The sequence below is a fragment of the Hyaena hyaena genome, unplaced genomic scaffold (genome assembly GCF_003009895.1).
Source record: "Hyaena hyaena isolate Hyena2069 unplaced genomic scaffold, ASM300989v1 scaffold_406, whole genome shotgun sequence".
Lineage (NCBI taxonomy): Eukaryota > Metazoa > Chordata > Mammalia > Carnivora > Hyaenidae > Hyaena > Hyaena hyaena.
The window spans coordinates 1184702-1201175 of NW_024081038.1; the positions used below are offsets into that span (position 1 = coordinate 1184702).

At 43.2% G+C, this 16474-nt stretch overlaps 1 protein-coding gene across 3 annotated transcripts in view; it reads left to right on the forward strand.

Annotated features, from left to right (window-relative positions):
* The window catches only part of STIM1 (stromal interaction molecule 1), a 187518-nt gene that overhangs the window by 105429 nt on the left and 65615 nt on the right, over nt 1–16474 (forward strand). The window contains exon 1 of one of the 3 annotated variants that reach the window (XM_039252035.1): nt 10523–10642. The exons of the other annotated variants lie outside the window; for them this stretch is intronic. Within the exon in view, the coding sequence (XP_039107966.1) occupies nt 10538–10642 (105 nt within the window). The 5' untranslated portion in view covers nt 10523–10537. Of the gene's footprint in view, nt 1–10522; nt 10643–16474 lie in introns of those variants that run through there. 3 annotated transcript variants of the gene reach the window in all.

Consider the following 16474-nt stretch of genomic DNA (forward strand, 5'->3'; position numbering starts at 1 on the left):
AAAAGGCTGTCTTTTTTCCATTGGATATTCTTTCCTGCTTTGTCAAAGATCAGTTGGCTGTATACTTTTGGGTCCACTTCTGAGTTCTCAATTCTGTTCCATTGATCTATGTGTCTGTTTTTGTGCCAATACCATACTGTCTTGATGATGACAGCTTTGTAGTAGAGGTTAAAGTCTGGGATGGTGATACCTCCCGTTTTGGTTTTATTTTTCAGTATTCCTTTGGCTATTCGGGGTCTTTTGTGGTTCCATACAAATTTTGGGATAGTTTGTTCTAGTTTTGAGAAGTATGCTGGTGCAATTTTGATTGGAATTGCATTGAATCCTTTATTGAATTCTTATTCTATGCCAGGCATGGTGTTAAGCTCTTTGTGTAGTTACTCTTTTACCTTTTGTAACAGCCTTTTGAAGTTGGTATTATTGTCAAGGACTGGAGCCTTGGGAAGGTGAGGCGTTCTGTTCAAGGACACACTGGACATGAGTGCAGTTCTGATTTCAAAGCTCATGCTGTTAAGTACTGCTATATTGTTTCTTTTAAACTAAAGGCAAGACCAGGACCAATATAGGAAAAGTAAAATATAGACATATTCTTCTAGAATAAAAAATCGCCTAACAGTGCCATCTTATCACAGGAGAAGCTTCCTTGACATAGTCAACTCCCTGTGAACAGAAGACGGGCGAGTAGAATACAGCACTCCATTCATTGGTTAGCAGAGGGGATGCTTGCATTAAGTTGAACTGAGTAATGTCTAAGGAATTTTTAAGAGGAGAAAAATAGACTTCCTGGAACAGAGGCAGACATTTGGGTGGAGTGGACCGAGTGGGGTCACCTGAGCAGTAAGTAGGGAGCCAGTGTGAATACAGATGTGGGGGAGCTCTGACTAGAATGTGGTGGGTGGGTTTGGTTGGATGGAGTGACTATGGTGGAAGACTGCAGGACAAAAATCTGGAAAGGAAAGTGTGGCCCAGGTGACGAGACTGAGAGATGTGTACTTGTGGAACTTGGCAATTGCAGGTTCTTGAGCAAGAACAACAGCCATGATGAAAGTTTTGGTCACATCTTGAAGTGGCACTCACCCTCAAAGGACCCAGATTTTATTTGTTCATGCTGGGAATAGAACCATGTTCCTGGATGCAAATGAGGACTAGAGGTTTCTTGATCTCTCTCTGGGGTCCTGGCCACAGGACTGGGGGATGGGTGTTATACCAGTTAAGAAGGTGATGTGATCCAAGATCCACAAATTCCTGGATATCCTTGTCACCCGCTCCTCCTTTTTTCACTTTCTGCTGAGTTGCTTTGTCAATGAGGGGAGGAAAAAAATGTTCTTTTTAGAGGAATGTTACCACAACAAAAAGCTCAACAGCACAAACTGTTCTAAAATAACACAAAAGCTGTCACCCTGCTCTTCCCTGTGCCAGTGGTGAGCTGTTCTTTTTCAGTGTAGCTTCTGCCTTGCCTTGGCTTCAACTTCTCTCCCGGCAGGCTTAGGCCTCTGGTGATGAAAGGGGCCTGCCAGTCTGGGTTTTCGCCATCAGTCACAAGCTACTGTCTTTGAAAGAGAAAGTAGTAGTAGCAAAGTATGTGTGCTTAAGTCATTCTAAACATATATGAGACAGCCTTGGAGCTCAGGTTCTAACTGGCATGTTGAGTGCACCGCTCAGAGCTTAGAATATTGCCTCATGGGTGCTGAGCAGAGATGAGACCCTAGTGGTGCTGGCCATGATGGACCTGAGCTTTTTATGGTCATTCGAAAATACTGCTGATTCCCCAAGGATCTTAGCAGAAGTCTGAAGGAATATCTTTAGGCCTCATTTGTTCAGCTTCATATCAGTAAGTTTTCCAGGTAACTGAACTATAACCTCAGTTCTGGATCTTTTAAAATTTTAGCCATTTTTGAAATAAGTCTTCCTTTTTATAGATTATTGTGAACAGAGTGTTAACTTTCTTTGGATCGCTTGGAACATGTTGTCAGGCCTCTTCCACAACTACCCCAGGGCCTAGATTCCTATATGCATTGTTGTGACTTCTTACAATTTCCCTGTCTCTTCTTTGATTCATCCTCATTTCTAATTTCTGTTTACTCCTCTGTGAGCTATGAAATTAGATGTAGGGTAAACTGAGACTCAGCAGGCATTTTATAGAAAATATGTTATCACTGGCACATGGGGCCAGTACTATCTTCGCATTCTTCTGTCCTTGTTAGCAGAGGCTGTGGATTGTGGGTTCTTCAGATGAGCAAGATGGCACTATTGGTGATGGTGCCCTTGGCAAAGCTGGGAGGGAGTTTTCCCAGCCGCACAGTGTGGAAATGCATGACCTGTGTTCTACTGAGACCTCTGGTGGGGACACTGCCCCCAGGCAAAGGATTTGCTACAGTGGAGTGGTCTGTCAGGTTGTCCTGACAATCTGAGGTGGATGGATAGAGGCTGTCTAAAACCTCTGTCCCTTCAACTGGACCTGACACTTTGAGAACAGTGTTAATTTTCTTCTCCAGAGCCTACATGGAAAATCAAGGACATTTATCCAGCCACTACACAAATTTTTGTTGAATACCTGTTGTAGGGCTATGGATTCCACAGAGATTGCATTCTAGTGGTCTGTATGTCACAGACAATTAAATGAGAAGAAAAATTCTGAAATTAGGAAGAATTGTGGTTATAGTAGTTCAGTGACTTCCCCTTTAATTTTCTCAGGTAGAATGGCAGTTAATGATTTCTACCCTTGCAGAGCTATTGTCAGAATTCAGGGAGAAAAGTGCCATTAAAGTTTCCAGCACAAGGGGCGCCTGGGTGGCTTAGTCGGTTAAGCATCCGACTTTTGCTTAGGTCATGATCTCGCGGTTCGTGGGTTCGAGCCCCGCGTCGGGCTCTGTGCTGACTGCCAGCTCAGAGCCTGGAGCCTGTTGCAGTCTGTGACTCCCTCTCTCTCTGACCCTCCCCTGCTCACACTGTCTCTCTCTCTCTCCTAGAAATAAATAAAACATTAAAAAAAATTAAAAAAAAAAAGTTTCCAGCACAAATAACTCCCTAAAATTCAACAGAAACATAGCAATTAAATAAAAAAAATTGTAAAAGATTTGAACACTTTATAAGAGAAGATATATGGACGACAAATAAACACATGGAAAGATGCCCAAGATCACTAGCCCGTAGGGAAGTGCAAATTAAAACCACAGCACGATAGGACCATTCATCCATCAGAATGGCTAATATTAAAAATGGACACCACCAAGTGCCAGGCAAGGAGGTAGAGCCACTAGAATTTTTGCTTTTAGAGTTTCTTAGAAAGTTAAACACGATTCACTATATGCTCCAGCAGTTCTAGTTCTAGGTATTTATCCCTATAAATAAATGAAAATTTATATTCACACTAAAACTTGTACACAAATGTTCATAGCAGTTTTATTCATAAGCACCAAAAACTGGACACAAATCAAACGTTCTTCAGTGTGTGGATGGATAAACAAACTATGGAAAACTGCTCAGCAATAAAAAGGAATGAACTATTGATGTACACAACATAGATGGATCTCGAAGGCTAACTTATATTGAGTGAAAGAAAGCAGACTCAAAAAGTTAATGTGCTGTATGATTCCATCTACATGACATTCTGAGAAAGTAGGGATGGAAGCTAGGCCAGTGGTTACTAGGGGTTAGGAATATGGGAAGGGTTTCATTACCAAGGGATAGAATGACAGAATTTTGGGGGAGGAGGGTAATAAAATTTTCCTGTGTTTGGGTTGTGGGGCAGTACAAGAATCTAAATATGTATCAAAACTCATATAACTATATGCCCCTGTCCCCCCCGCCCCCAAAGGTTAATTTCATCATATGTTAGTTATAAAAAAAAGTTCCAGCATAGTATCAGACACATGCTTCAAGCTCAGTGAATACTGGTTATTTCCCCCTTTTTGTTTCTTTTGTGTGTATTTCCCAGAAAGTTACCTGTATCTGACAGTTGTGTTTTAATGTTTGTTTAACCAATGTGTTTCTCTCACCAGATCGTGAGACTTTTCAGGGCAGGGACTGACCTTATTTGGTTATTTTGCTTTGTTTTCCCAGTGCCCAGGAGAGCCCCATACAGAATATGTGCTTAATTTAATCAATGTGTGGAATGACTGACTGATAATCTCTGTAGCAATATGGTGTCTGGCTGAGAAGGGAGGCTTGAGGAAGGGTGTGATCACACATTTTGGGGGGTGGGGGGATGGGTAGGTAGCAGTATGAGCCCAGGAAGCTGCAAAATCAACTTATGCTTTTGTTAGTGTCTGTGCTGTGTGGTATAGCAGCATAGTACAGGGTTCAGAGGTGGTGCTTTGGAGTCACACAGACCTAGGCTTAAACCTGGCTCTATCTTTAGCCGCCATGGAGATTTGAAGAAGTTACTTAATCTCCTTCAGCCTCAGTTTCTTCATTAGAAGTGGAGTGATAATGGTAGGCATCTCATGAAGTTGTTGCTAAGATTAAATGAAATAATGCATACAGAGCACTCAGTACCATGCCTGACATACAAAAGAGGCTCAGTAATGGTTAGTTTTTGCTATTATTATTATTATTGTTGTTATTGTTTTCATCAGAAAGCGCATACGTTTTCATGCAGACAGGCCTGTATTCAAAACTTGGCTCTGCCACTTACTATGTGACAGAAAGGCAGGTAACTTCACCTCTCTAAGCCTCAGTTTATTCAGCTGTTTGAGGAGGGTGATTCTTTACAGGGTTGTAAGAATTTTGTATACTCAAAGGGCTGGCACGGGATAGGTGCTAAATTCATGGTTCTTCCTCCCTCAGAGTGATGGTACAGATAGTGAGGCCTGGCCTATATAGCAAGACTTCCAGATCAGCTTTTTCATCCCACGGTGCTGGCACTGCAGCATTCAGCTCTGGGAGCCACCCCCAGTAGCTCGGCTGACTTGACTAGGACCAGGGCACAGCAGGAAGCAGTTCTGTATTCCCCCAAGTAGCTGCTACAAAGGTGGCAGGTGGTGGGGCATGACTGAGCAGGGCCACACATTTCTAGGGGCTGCAACTCCTCTAGCCACATTAACCTTGGCCTCCTGCCTATCTGCCTGTGTGCTTTAAAAAAAGGCCTCGTTCCCCCCAACCCATGTGGAAGGCTAGAGGAGTTTTGAACAACAAAGCCATATTATAGTACTGTCACCAGATCTGACTTTAGCAGGGTAGAAGTTGACTTGCTTTCCACCTTTTTCACTGCACCACCAAGAGGCATGCTGGGTCGTGGGAGGCTCTATGAGCTGGGAAGGATGTAAGGGAAGGATGGAATCTCGCACCAAGTGGAATCAGGACTGGGGGAACTCAACTTTTTTTAATGTTTTGAATCACCTTTTTTTTACAAATAGTTTACTATCAAGTTGGTTTCCATGTAACACCCAGTGCTCATCCCCACAAGTGCCCTCCTCCATGCCCATCTCCCCCGTCCCCCCCACACCTGTCAGTCCTCAGTTTGTTCTCAGCATTCAAGAGTCTCTCATGGTTTGCCTCTCTCCCGCTCCCCCACTATTTCCCCCCTTCTTCTCCCCCGCGGTCCTCTATTAAGTTCCTCCTAAACCTCCTATACATGCAAACATATGGTATTTGTCCTTCTCTGCCTGACTTATTTCACTCAGCATAACACCCTCAAGGTCCATCCATGTTGCTACACAGATTTCATTGTTTCTCATTGCCATGTAGTATTCCATGGTATAGATAAACCACATCTTCTTGATCCATTCGTCCGTTGATGGACACTTAGGCTCTTTCCATGTCTTGACTATTGTTGAGAGTGCTGCTATGAACATTGGGGTACATGTGCCCCTATGCATCAGCACTCCTGTATCCCTTGGGTAAATTCCTAGCAGTGCTATTGCTGGGTCCTAGGGGAGTTCCATTGTTAATTTTTTGAGGAACCTCCACACTGTTTTCCAGAGGGGCTGTACCAGTTTACATTCCCACCAACAGTGTAGGAGGGTGCCCGTTTCTCCACATCCTCACCAGCATCTAGAGTCCTCTGATTTGCTCATTTTAGCCACTCTGGCTGGCGTGAGGTGGTATCTCAGTGTGGTTTTGATTTATATTTCCCTGATGAGGAGGGATGCTGAGCATCGTTTCATGTGTCTGTTGGCCATCTGCATGTCCTCTTTGGAGAAGTTGGGGGAACTCAACTTTGAGAGGAGCACCTCCACTTGCAAACTCTAGAGGCCAGCAGGAATTGGACTTGATGGGAGGTGGTATGTAGGGAGGGAAAGAGAAGCCCTCTGTGCTTCTTGCATATAAGCAGTGCTGCGGCCAGCCTGGGCTAATTTGGATAAGGGTGATTAACTGAGTTATGCCCAGAAGTTATCAGCATGATTAATAATAATTGCTTTCCCTCCTCTGGCTTTGGGCCTCACTTCCTTACTTCTAGATAGCTGTAGACACCTCCAAGTGTTCTCTTGCCTCTAGTTTCCCTTTACCAGCCCGTGTTGTTCATGCTGCCAGTGGTCTTCCTAAGTTATGTTTTGGTTTCATGTGTCCTGCATGATTTTTTTTTCTTATTCCATCTGACTACCTGTGCCTAGCACTCCAGCCCTTCAAATCTGGTCTTTCTTAAGACTCTCTGGACCTACCTCCTATCACTCTGGTCTGGCCCCAGTCCTCATTGCCTCATAGCTGTTCATGCTTATTGCAGGCCCCTTTCTCTGCTCAGCTAGTTCCCCCAAGCTGGAGTTAACTTTTTACATCCCTCCCTTCAACCCTTGGCCCTGTCCATATCTGTCTTAGGTGTCCTCTGGAATGCTCCAGACTCACTTTTCATGCATGAACTTTCCCTGACTTTCCCACCCCCACCTATCTCTCTCATCCCAGTACCAATTCCCATAGCACACATTCTATATCAACTCAATTTAGCAGGTAATTAGAATGTCTTGTTTTGTGCCCTAATGATTTTGATTGTATTATCTTACCTATAAGTTTGCCTTTTTTTTTTACTATTACTGGAATTGCTGAAGCGCAACTCTGATCATTACTTCTCCCTTGTAAAGGGAGTGCAATGGAACAGGATCATCCTTACCAGGTATCAAGCCACGTTCCAGCTGATGGCTTATACAGTGTCATTTAATGCTCAACCGCTCTATGAGCTAGGTGTTATTAACCGACTTTTAGAGATGATTAAACTATAAGAGTGGCCTGCTTTTACTTACTAAGTTAATCTACACTATCTAAACTCTAAACCTGCCCATCGGTGCTCCCACAATCTGCCCTTAGGTCTCCTGACTAGTTTACATTACACTACATTCCCTTACTTTATGCTCTTACCATTTCAAACATATTCTATCCTCTCACTGTGCCTTTGCTTTAGATAAATTTTCATCTCAGCATCTCTCTGCCTCTCCTATTGCCTGTAAAAATTCCATTCGTCCCCCAAGGCCTAGATCAGGGTGTCTCAACCTCAGCATTAGTGGCATTTTGGGCTAGATGATTCTTGGTTTTAGAGCTGTCTTGTACACTGTGGGATGTGTCGCAGCATCCCTAACCTTTATACACTAGATCGTAGCAAACCTCCACCATCACCTCTCACCCCAGAACTTGTGGCAGCCGAAATATCTTTATTGCCAACTGCCCTGGGGGACCCAAGTGCCCCTGGTTGAGAACTACTGGCCTAGATTAAATGTTTTCTCCTAGAAATCTTATTGTTTCCTTCTGTGGTAAGTAATTGGCATGAATCTCTCATCTGGCATACCGCTCTGCTCTGTATTGTAATTAGTTGTTTCTCTGCCTAGATTGTGAGTGCCTTCAAGGGCAGGGACCAGGTCTTATTCATCACTGTGTCTCACACTATGCTTGGTATAGGGCCTTACACACAAAGGTGATGAGTTAAGTTTTTTTGAAATTTGAATGTGAAACCAATGATCCTGTCTTATCACTGAATGCTCCTTAAATTATTTCCTTAGGGCAGAGCTAGAGTGCAGGGTTGGCCAGTCAGCGGTAGGTTGGCAGGGTGGGTTGGATTTGTAAGTTCCTGGCCAGGATGGTGGCTGAGTCAGTGGTAGGCTGTTTCTAGGAGGGCTAGGGTCTAGTATCCAGATATGACATTGCTTATTTAGTGTATGATATGTGTGTCTGACCTCTGTGACCCCTTCCTTATCCTTCTACCCTATGCTGTGAATCACACAGAGTCCGAGTGGAGGTACAATCACTGTGGTTAAAATAATGGGGAAGACTTGAGAAAAACACATACAAAGAGGGCAGAGATGAAGACAAGGAAAAAAAAAAAAGAATGCTGAAAGGCTGTGTGACTGAGCAGAAGTATGCATGGGCTTTAGAGCAAGAAAGATGAGGGTTTTAGGTGTACTTTCACCAACTGTGAGTTGCGTGACCTTGGAAAGTTTCTTAAATCTCTGTGAGTTTTCATTTTCTCATGGTCACATGAGGGCAGTAGTCTCTGCCTTGGAGGATTATAGCCAAGATGAAATGAAATCATGTGTAGAAAGTGCCCAGCCTCTGGTTTCGTTCACAGTGGTAGCACCACTGTGCCTTCTCCTCCTGCTACTTACTGCTCCCGCCCACACGGCCCCAGCTGGCTGCTTTACATACACTCTCTGATGGAGTCTTTACAAGAAACCTGTAGGGCAGATATTAATTTTCGCATATAACCAATAAGGAAACTGAGACTGAAATTAGCACATAGTTATCCATTTTGGGAGTTGTTGCAACTCAGATCTGCATCTGGCTGCTGAAAATGTTCTAAACTCAGTGGTGAGGTTGCACACCTCTGAATATGCTAAAAACTCTTGAGTTGCACACTACATTGGTATGTAAATTTTGTCTAAATAAAGATGTTAAAGAAATAAAAGTGTCACTACAACACTGGTTGGTGTTGCAGTCACCTCCCACTTGCTTTGTGATATAGCCCAGCCCATAGGAACCCCTAGGGCTCTATAGAAAACACTTTGAAAACCATGTTGATTCCTATCTCCATTTCCCCCACTCCTAACTTTGACAGATATGCAGAGGTGCTTCTAAGTCTGAAGTACCATGGTTTCTGGAAGAAGAGATCCGTGGTGAGCTAACTGATAGCTAGTTTGCTTCTTTCTGGATAGGTGTATATAGATGGCTTTTAAGGATACCAGACTGAAGAGCCCTGGGACATTCTCTTTGAGAGAATCCTTCCTCTTTTTTTCTCCCACCCTCCCTCTCTCCCTCCCTTCTCCCTCCCCCTCACGCCTCCTCTCCTTCCTGTCCTCCCTTTTTCTTTTTTGTAGCTGTCACTTATGGGAAAGCTAAGATGGCAAGAAAGCTATGGAGAGAGCCCAGGTGGTAATTCCCTCTCACCCACATACCAGGAGCCTGAATCAGATTCTTGGCACTTGCTATATGGAGCTCCAGGAGGGGAGATGTCAGAGGCACTTGGCTAAGTAGCCCCGGTGTTATTTTTCCTTGGATTCGTCTTGTGCTCCAGGCCTCCCTCTGACTCCCACTGCTGCTGTCATGCTGGCCCATGGGAAGCAGAACTCTCCTCTTGGTCCCTGGACCCAATCCTGAACATAGATTTCCTTGCTTCCTCTTCAAACAGCTTCCAACAGCCTGGAGCTTTTGCTTTTTGTTGTTGCTGTTATTAGTTTAATGTTTACCATATGCAGCAAGAAGGTCAGGAAAGAAATAATCACAAACAATTTTTCAGATAACCTCTGCATAGGTTTCTATGTATACATTTCTGTTGCTGCGGTAATTCTTCTCTGACCTGAAGGATTGTGACAGTTTGGAGGCATCTCTCTGTGTTCTTGCCTTCTAGTTTCTTGCTAGTCTTCTGGTGCAATCGTCATCTTATCTCCTTCCCTGCAGAACATTCTGACCTCCTGGCCTTAATTTAGTCAAAGCACAGTTTGAAGTCTGCTCAGGCCTTTTGGACAGAACAGAGATGAGTGATACTGTGAATGACATCATTCTTCAGGTGAAACCTGGTCCTTAGGCTAAGGGAATGATCTGTCCCCCATTTTTCCTTGTAAATACTTAAATATAGGGAGGCATAGCATTCACCTACCAACCCCCACTGAGTTCAAATTCTGTGGCCTTGCTCATGTCTTCAGCCCAAACTCTTGTGAGTTTTTTAGAATAAAGTATGTGGACACTGAGTTCTTAAAAGTCTACACATAAGCTTTGGTGTCTGACCTGAATTCACATCTAAACTTTGCAAGGTAGAGCTGTAAGGCAAGTAATTTGGAACCTCGCTTTCCTCATCTGTAAAGTAGAAATGAATAAGATACTCTTTGCTGTTGATAAGCCCTCAGGCTAGTGAGAGAGGCAGACATGTAAACTGGCAACAACAATAGCACGTTTTTAGGACTGTAATGGTGGTGTGCACAGGGGACTGTGGGGATTGCAAGAGAAATAAGGGTGAGGTCATGTAATGTGCTGGTGCAGCAGAAGATACATTGTCAGCCTGCACTCAGAGAAAGGCACCAGTTGCTAGACAGGCTGAGCTACACATCAGAGGGAGTAGGCCTAGTCTGCAATCTGTCCCAGTGCCTTCGCCAGATACAGGGTGAAGCAGCAGCTCCCCCAGATGGTACCGCTCATGTTTCCAGGAAAATCCAGACGGTGGTTTGCTTTGACCAGGGAATTCTTTCTCACTATGCAGACTGTTGTTTTCCTTCCCCACTCTTTGTTGGTGAGTCGGTTTTGTCTGTTCTGGATTGCAATCCTGTAAGACTTCTCTATGCGTGTGTCTATATATGTATAGGTCTCTTTATGTGCCTTTGTGTTTGTATGTATACATCATTTTATGCCTTTTTGTATTTGTTTGTGTCTTTTTATAGTTAGACGCCTGTGTGAATGACAAGAAGTGGAGGGAGGGAAGGGGCGACTGGCTGGCCTCAGTTGGTTAAGGGTCTGACTCTTGATTTCAACTCAGGTCATGATCTCACACTTCCTGAGATTGAGCCCCTCATTGGGCTGTGCGCTGACAGATTGGAACCTGTTTGGGATTCTTTCTCTGCCCCTCCCCAACATCTCAAAAAAAACAAACAGTTAAAAAAAAAAAAAGAGGAAAAGAGGCGGAGGGAGGAAAGAGAAGGTTAGGAACAAATGGTTAGACAACAGTACAGTATGCGGGACCTGGAGGCAAAAACAGGGGCAGAAGTATAATAGGAAACCCAAAGGTGCTGTTAATCTGGGCTGGATCTTGACTCTACAAGGTGGTAGGCAGAGTGCAGGGTTGGGTCATCTAGCAGCCAGAAATGGTCAAGCCAGCAGAGAGAGGACAGCCCTGCTGCAGGTATCAAGCTTCCGAATCTTCCTGTCCAAGGAGGAGTTGGCGGCTGGCTTGCAAGGCCTTCAGACCTAACTGGTGTCTGTGTTTGTTTGTGTTTATTTGTGTAAGTCTCTCCGTGCATGTCTCTGCATGTCCACCATGTCCAGTGTCCTTTTTGGCAGTGAAACAACGGGTTTTCAGTGCGATGTCTGACCCACCTGAGGATTCATGACCCTCCACCCCTTATTTGTTCTCATGTTCTCCCCTACTCCCCACTTCTTTCTTGTTCTCTCTTCCTTCACCAAATGTATTTTGCGTCTGCTCTCTACTGGATGCTGGAGATGCAAAAACAAATTTTCTACCTGCCAAGAGCTCACATAACTAGTGAGGCAGAAGAACATACGTGTCCTAGTAGGTGTTGTGATAAGGAATTGGTACTGCAACACCAGGCTCTCCCAGGTGTAGATCAGGTAGGTATGCACGAGGCAGTGTGGCACTGACTCTGTCTTCTTTCATCTCACCACCTGGCGTCTCGGGGAAGAGGAAGAGCTAAGATTAGAGGTCTCTGGGACTCAGAGGCAGGGTGCTGTTATGAGCCCTCCTGCCAAGGGATCCGGGTTCAAAATAGTCAGACAATTATGAAACACCTTCTATGTATAGGCGCTGTGGGGGACTATGCCTTATATGATCTCATTTTCTCCACATTGTCACTTTGAGGTTATCTGCATTTTACAGGCTTATGGTGACATTGTGAATAGAGATGCGATTATAGCCTGTATCTGTGAGATCTTTTTCCTACGTCACCTCATAAGCCTTGTGATGTCTCTGGGTGGTGAACAAGCTCCCTGATTAGTTCAGAGTAGAAAAGTCTTTGGGGTCTAAGGTGGTGGGGGTTTAGGGGGACTGGAGAGAGGGTTTCTAGGCTCTGTGTTTGGGATTGAGCCATAGCCCCTTCCTTCACATACAACAGTGGTTCTCACCTTCAAGGACTGACTCTCCTCTATATCTGGCTTACCTTGGTGCTTTCCATATGTCTAATTAATCTCTGTGTCCTTGGAACCCAGCACAAGGCTTGTCACATAATCATGCTCAGTAAATGTCTGGTTGGGCAAATGAATGAATAAATGCCCCCTTTTTTTTTTTTAAGTTTATTTTGAGAGTGAGAGTGCAAGCAGGGGAGGGGGAGAGAGAGAAAGAATCCCAAGTAGGCTCTGCACTGTCAGCACAGGTCCTGATGTGGGGCTTGAACTCACGAACCATGAGATCATGACTTGAGCTGAAAACCAGAATTGGTTGCTTAACTGACTGAGCCACCCAGGCACCCCATGAATAAATGCCTCTTAACAAAGGCTTCTGGAACCCCTAATGTCTTCACTATTCCCTCTGCCTTCTCTTGTAGTACTGTGATACTCTAATAGATTTTGTTCTTAAGGACAGTTTTTTTTTTTTTTTTGGTATTGTTCTTTGACACATAAGCCTAAATTCTCCCTCTTACAGTTGATTAGGAGCCAGAAGGTTGTTAAAGAGGAACATGAGTTTGTCTTACTCTTTTTTTTTTTTTTTAAGTATGCCCAATCTGGGGCTTGAACTCTTGACCCCAAGTTGAGATGCATGCTCTGCTGACTGAGCCAGCCAGGCACCCCCATCTTATTCTTTTATATTCCCTGTTCCCAAGCCTTTCCCCCATCCCCTCACTGCCTAAACGTAAGTGGGATTTAAAAGGGACACATAGTGAGGCCTCAACTCTCTTGCCAAGTGTTCTATTTTGGAAATGGAGTCCAGGAGGTTTTCCTGCTATTAAGTGCTTGGCTGGATTTGCATGTCCAAGAATCTTGGAAAGCCATGCACAGGGATGGTAGTATGGAGAAGAAACTGAGAGAAGAATCAAAATTGACTCTTGTCTATGGGGATTGTAAGGGCAAGAGAGTTCCTTAATACCTGAAACTGTACTAGAGGGAGTAGGTGCTAGTCCAGGGATCAGCACACTATGACCCCTTTCCTGTTTTTTGATACAGTCTATAAGCTAGAATAGCTTTTACATTTTTAAATATTTGGGGGGAAATACAAAGAAGGGTTTTGTGGCATGTGAAATTTACATCAATTCAAATTTCAGTGTCCATAAATATAAACTTTTATTGGTTCAGAGTGACCCGTACTCATTTTCATATTGCCTATGGCTGTTTTTGCTCAAGAACAGAGTTGAGTAGTTGTAACAGACTGTATGGTCTCTGAAGTCTAAAATAGTTACTGCCTATACAGAAAAAAAAAATTGCCTAGCCTCTGGCTTAACTCATCAATTTTTTAAAAACAGCTTTATTAAGATACAATGCACATAACAATAATTTACCCATTTAAAGTATATAATTCAGTGGTTATGAGTACATTCACAGATATGTGCACCATTGCCACAGTCAATTTTAGAAACTTTTCATCACCTCAAAGAGAAACCTTCATGTACTTTGGCTATTGTTCCCCTATCTTCCTATTTCTCATAGCCCTAAGCCACTACTAATCTACTTTCTGTATTTATAGATTTGCTTATACTGGACATTTCCTACAAACGAAATCACATAACAAGCGGTCCTTTGTGACTGGCTTATTTCATTCACCTAGAGTGAAGTTTTCAAGGTTCATCCACATTGTAGTACATGTCAGATCTTTTTTCTTTTTTATGGCTGAAAAATATTCTATTGTATGGGCACACTACATTTTGCTTTTTCCCTCATCAGCTGATGGATGTTTAGTATGTTTTTACCTTTTGGTTGTTATGAAAAATGCTGCTATAGACATGTACAAGTTTTTATGGACATAGGTTTTTATTTCTCTTGGGTATATACCTGGGAGTGTAATTACTGGGTCATATGGTGACTTTGTGTTTACCTGTCTGAGGAACTGCTAGACTGCTTTCCAAAGGGGCTGAACCATTTTACATTCATGCCAGCAGTGTATGAGCATTTCAATTTCCCCATATCCTCACCAGCACTTGTTATTGGATGATTTTTTAATTACAGCCATTCTTGTGGATGTGAAATAATATTTCATTATGGCTTTGATATGCATGATTAATGATGTCAGACATCTTTTCTTCTTTTTTTAATGTTTTATTTATTTCTAGGAGAGAGGGAGAGAGAGAGAGAGACAGCATGAGCAGGGGAGGGTCAGAGAGAGGGAGTCACAGACTCTGAAACAGGCTCCAGGCTCTGAGCTGGCAGTCAGCACAGAGCCCGACGCGGGGCTCGAACCCAGGAACCACGAGATCATGACCTAAGCGAAAGTCAGATGCTTGACCGACCAAACCACCCAGGCGCCCCGTCAAACATCTTTTCATGTGGTTATTGACCATTTGTATATCTTCTCTGGAGAAATGTTTTATTCCTATCCTTTGCCCACTTTTTACCTGGGCCATTTGTCTTTTAACTATTGAGTTGTTAAAGTTCTTTATATATCCCAGATATATACAAGTCCCTTATCAGATACATCATTTGCAAAATTTTCTCCCAGTCTGGAGGTTGACCTTCTACTTTCTTTTTTTTTTTAATAGGCAATTTTCTTTTCTTTTTTTTTTTAATGTTTTATTTATTTCTGAGAGAGAAAGAGACAGCATGAGCAGGGGAGGGTCAGAGAGAGAGGGAGACACAGAATCCGAAACAGCCCCTAGGCTCTGAGCTGGCTGTCAGCACAGAGCCCAATGCAGGGCTCAAACCCACGAACCGTGAGGTCATGACCTGAGCTGAAGTCAGATGCTTAACTGACTGAGTCACCCAAGCACCCTGACCTTCCACTTTCTTGATGGTGACCTCCGAAGCACATAAGTTTTTAATTTTTATGACATCCAGTTTATTTATTTATATTTGTTGATGCTCAGGCTTTTGATGTCTATCTAAGAATGCATTGTCAGATCCAACATCATAGAGATTTACCCTTGTGTTTTCTTCTAAGAATTTTAAAGGCATCTGAGGCTTAACATGGCCCAAACTGGATTCTAAATATCACCTCATCTAAGACCTACTCTACTCACAGCCTTCCTCATTTCAAATGAAGGCAACTCAATTGTTTCAGTTGCCTGGACCCAAAATACTCTGAATCATCCATATTTCCTCTCACACTCCACATCCACTGATAAGTCCATTGGGTTCTACCTTTAAAACATCTCCCATATCTAATTATTTCTCACCACTACCCCCCTACAGGCACTGAGACTCAATAACCTCTTAAGAGACCACCATGTCTATAGTCTGTTTTCAGTGTAGTAGCCACAGAGCTTTACAGAAGAAATGTAGGCCAGATTATTTCACTCTTGTGTTCAAAATCCTGTAATAGCTTCATTTTTCATTTAGTGTGAAAGCCAAAGTTACTACAAGAGTCAGTAAGGCCCTTTATGATCTGGCCACAACTTTCATTGTGATCTCCTTATAGATTATAGATCTTCATTTGTCTGCCTTGGTCTTTCACTCCAGTCACATTCTGTGCTGTTCTGTACCCACTCCTTATTGTTTCTGTCTTTGGGCCTTGGTTCTAGCTCTTATCTCTGCCTGGGATACTCTTCTTCCAGATACCCACTTTTTTTCTTATAAGGTTTATTTATTTACTTGAGAGAGACAGAGACAGCATGAGTAGGGGAGGGGGAGAGAGAGAGAGAGAAGAGAGAAGAGAGTGAATCCCAAGCAAGCTCTGTGCTTCCAGCACAGAGCCCACCATGGGGCTCAAACCCACGAAACCCCGAGACCATGACCTGAGCCAAAACCAAGAGTTGGATGCTTAACAACTGAGCCACTCAGGCAGCTCCCCAGGTACCCACTTTGATAATTTCCTTCTGTTCCCAAATATTTTTCTTTTCTCATACTTCTCCTTATTAATGAGACCTTTCCCAGACCACCTTATTTAATAATGAATTCTGTTGACTCTACCCCAGTTCTGGCACAGGTCCTCATTGCGTATCACTTCTTTTTAGTTTTATTTATTTATATTTAAGTTTAAAAATTTTTTTTAAAAGTTTTATTTATTTTTGAGAGAGAGAGAACACACGTGTGCAAATGTGAGTGAGTGAGGGGCAGAGAGAAAGCATCTCAAGCAGGCTCCATGCTGGTAGCATGGAGCTTGAACTCACAAACTGAAATCATGATACTACCTGGGGTTATTTACTAGACTTGAGAACTTCCTTTAGAATTTTTTTCTAAGGTATGTCAGCTAACAATGAATTTTCTCAGAGATTGTTTATCTGGAAGTGACTTTATTTGGCCTCCACCTTTG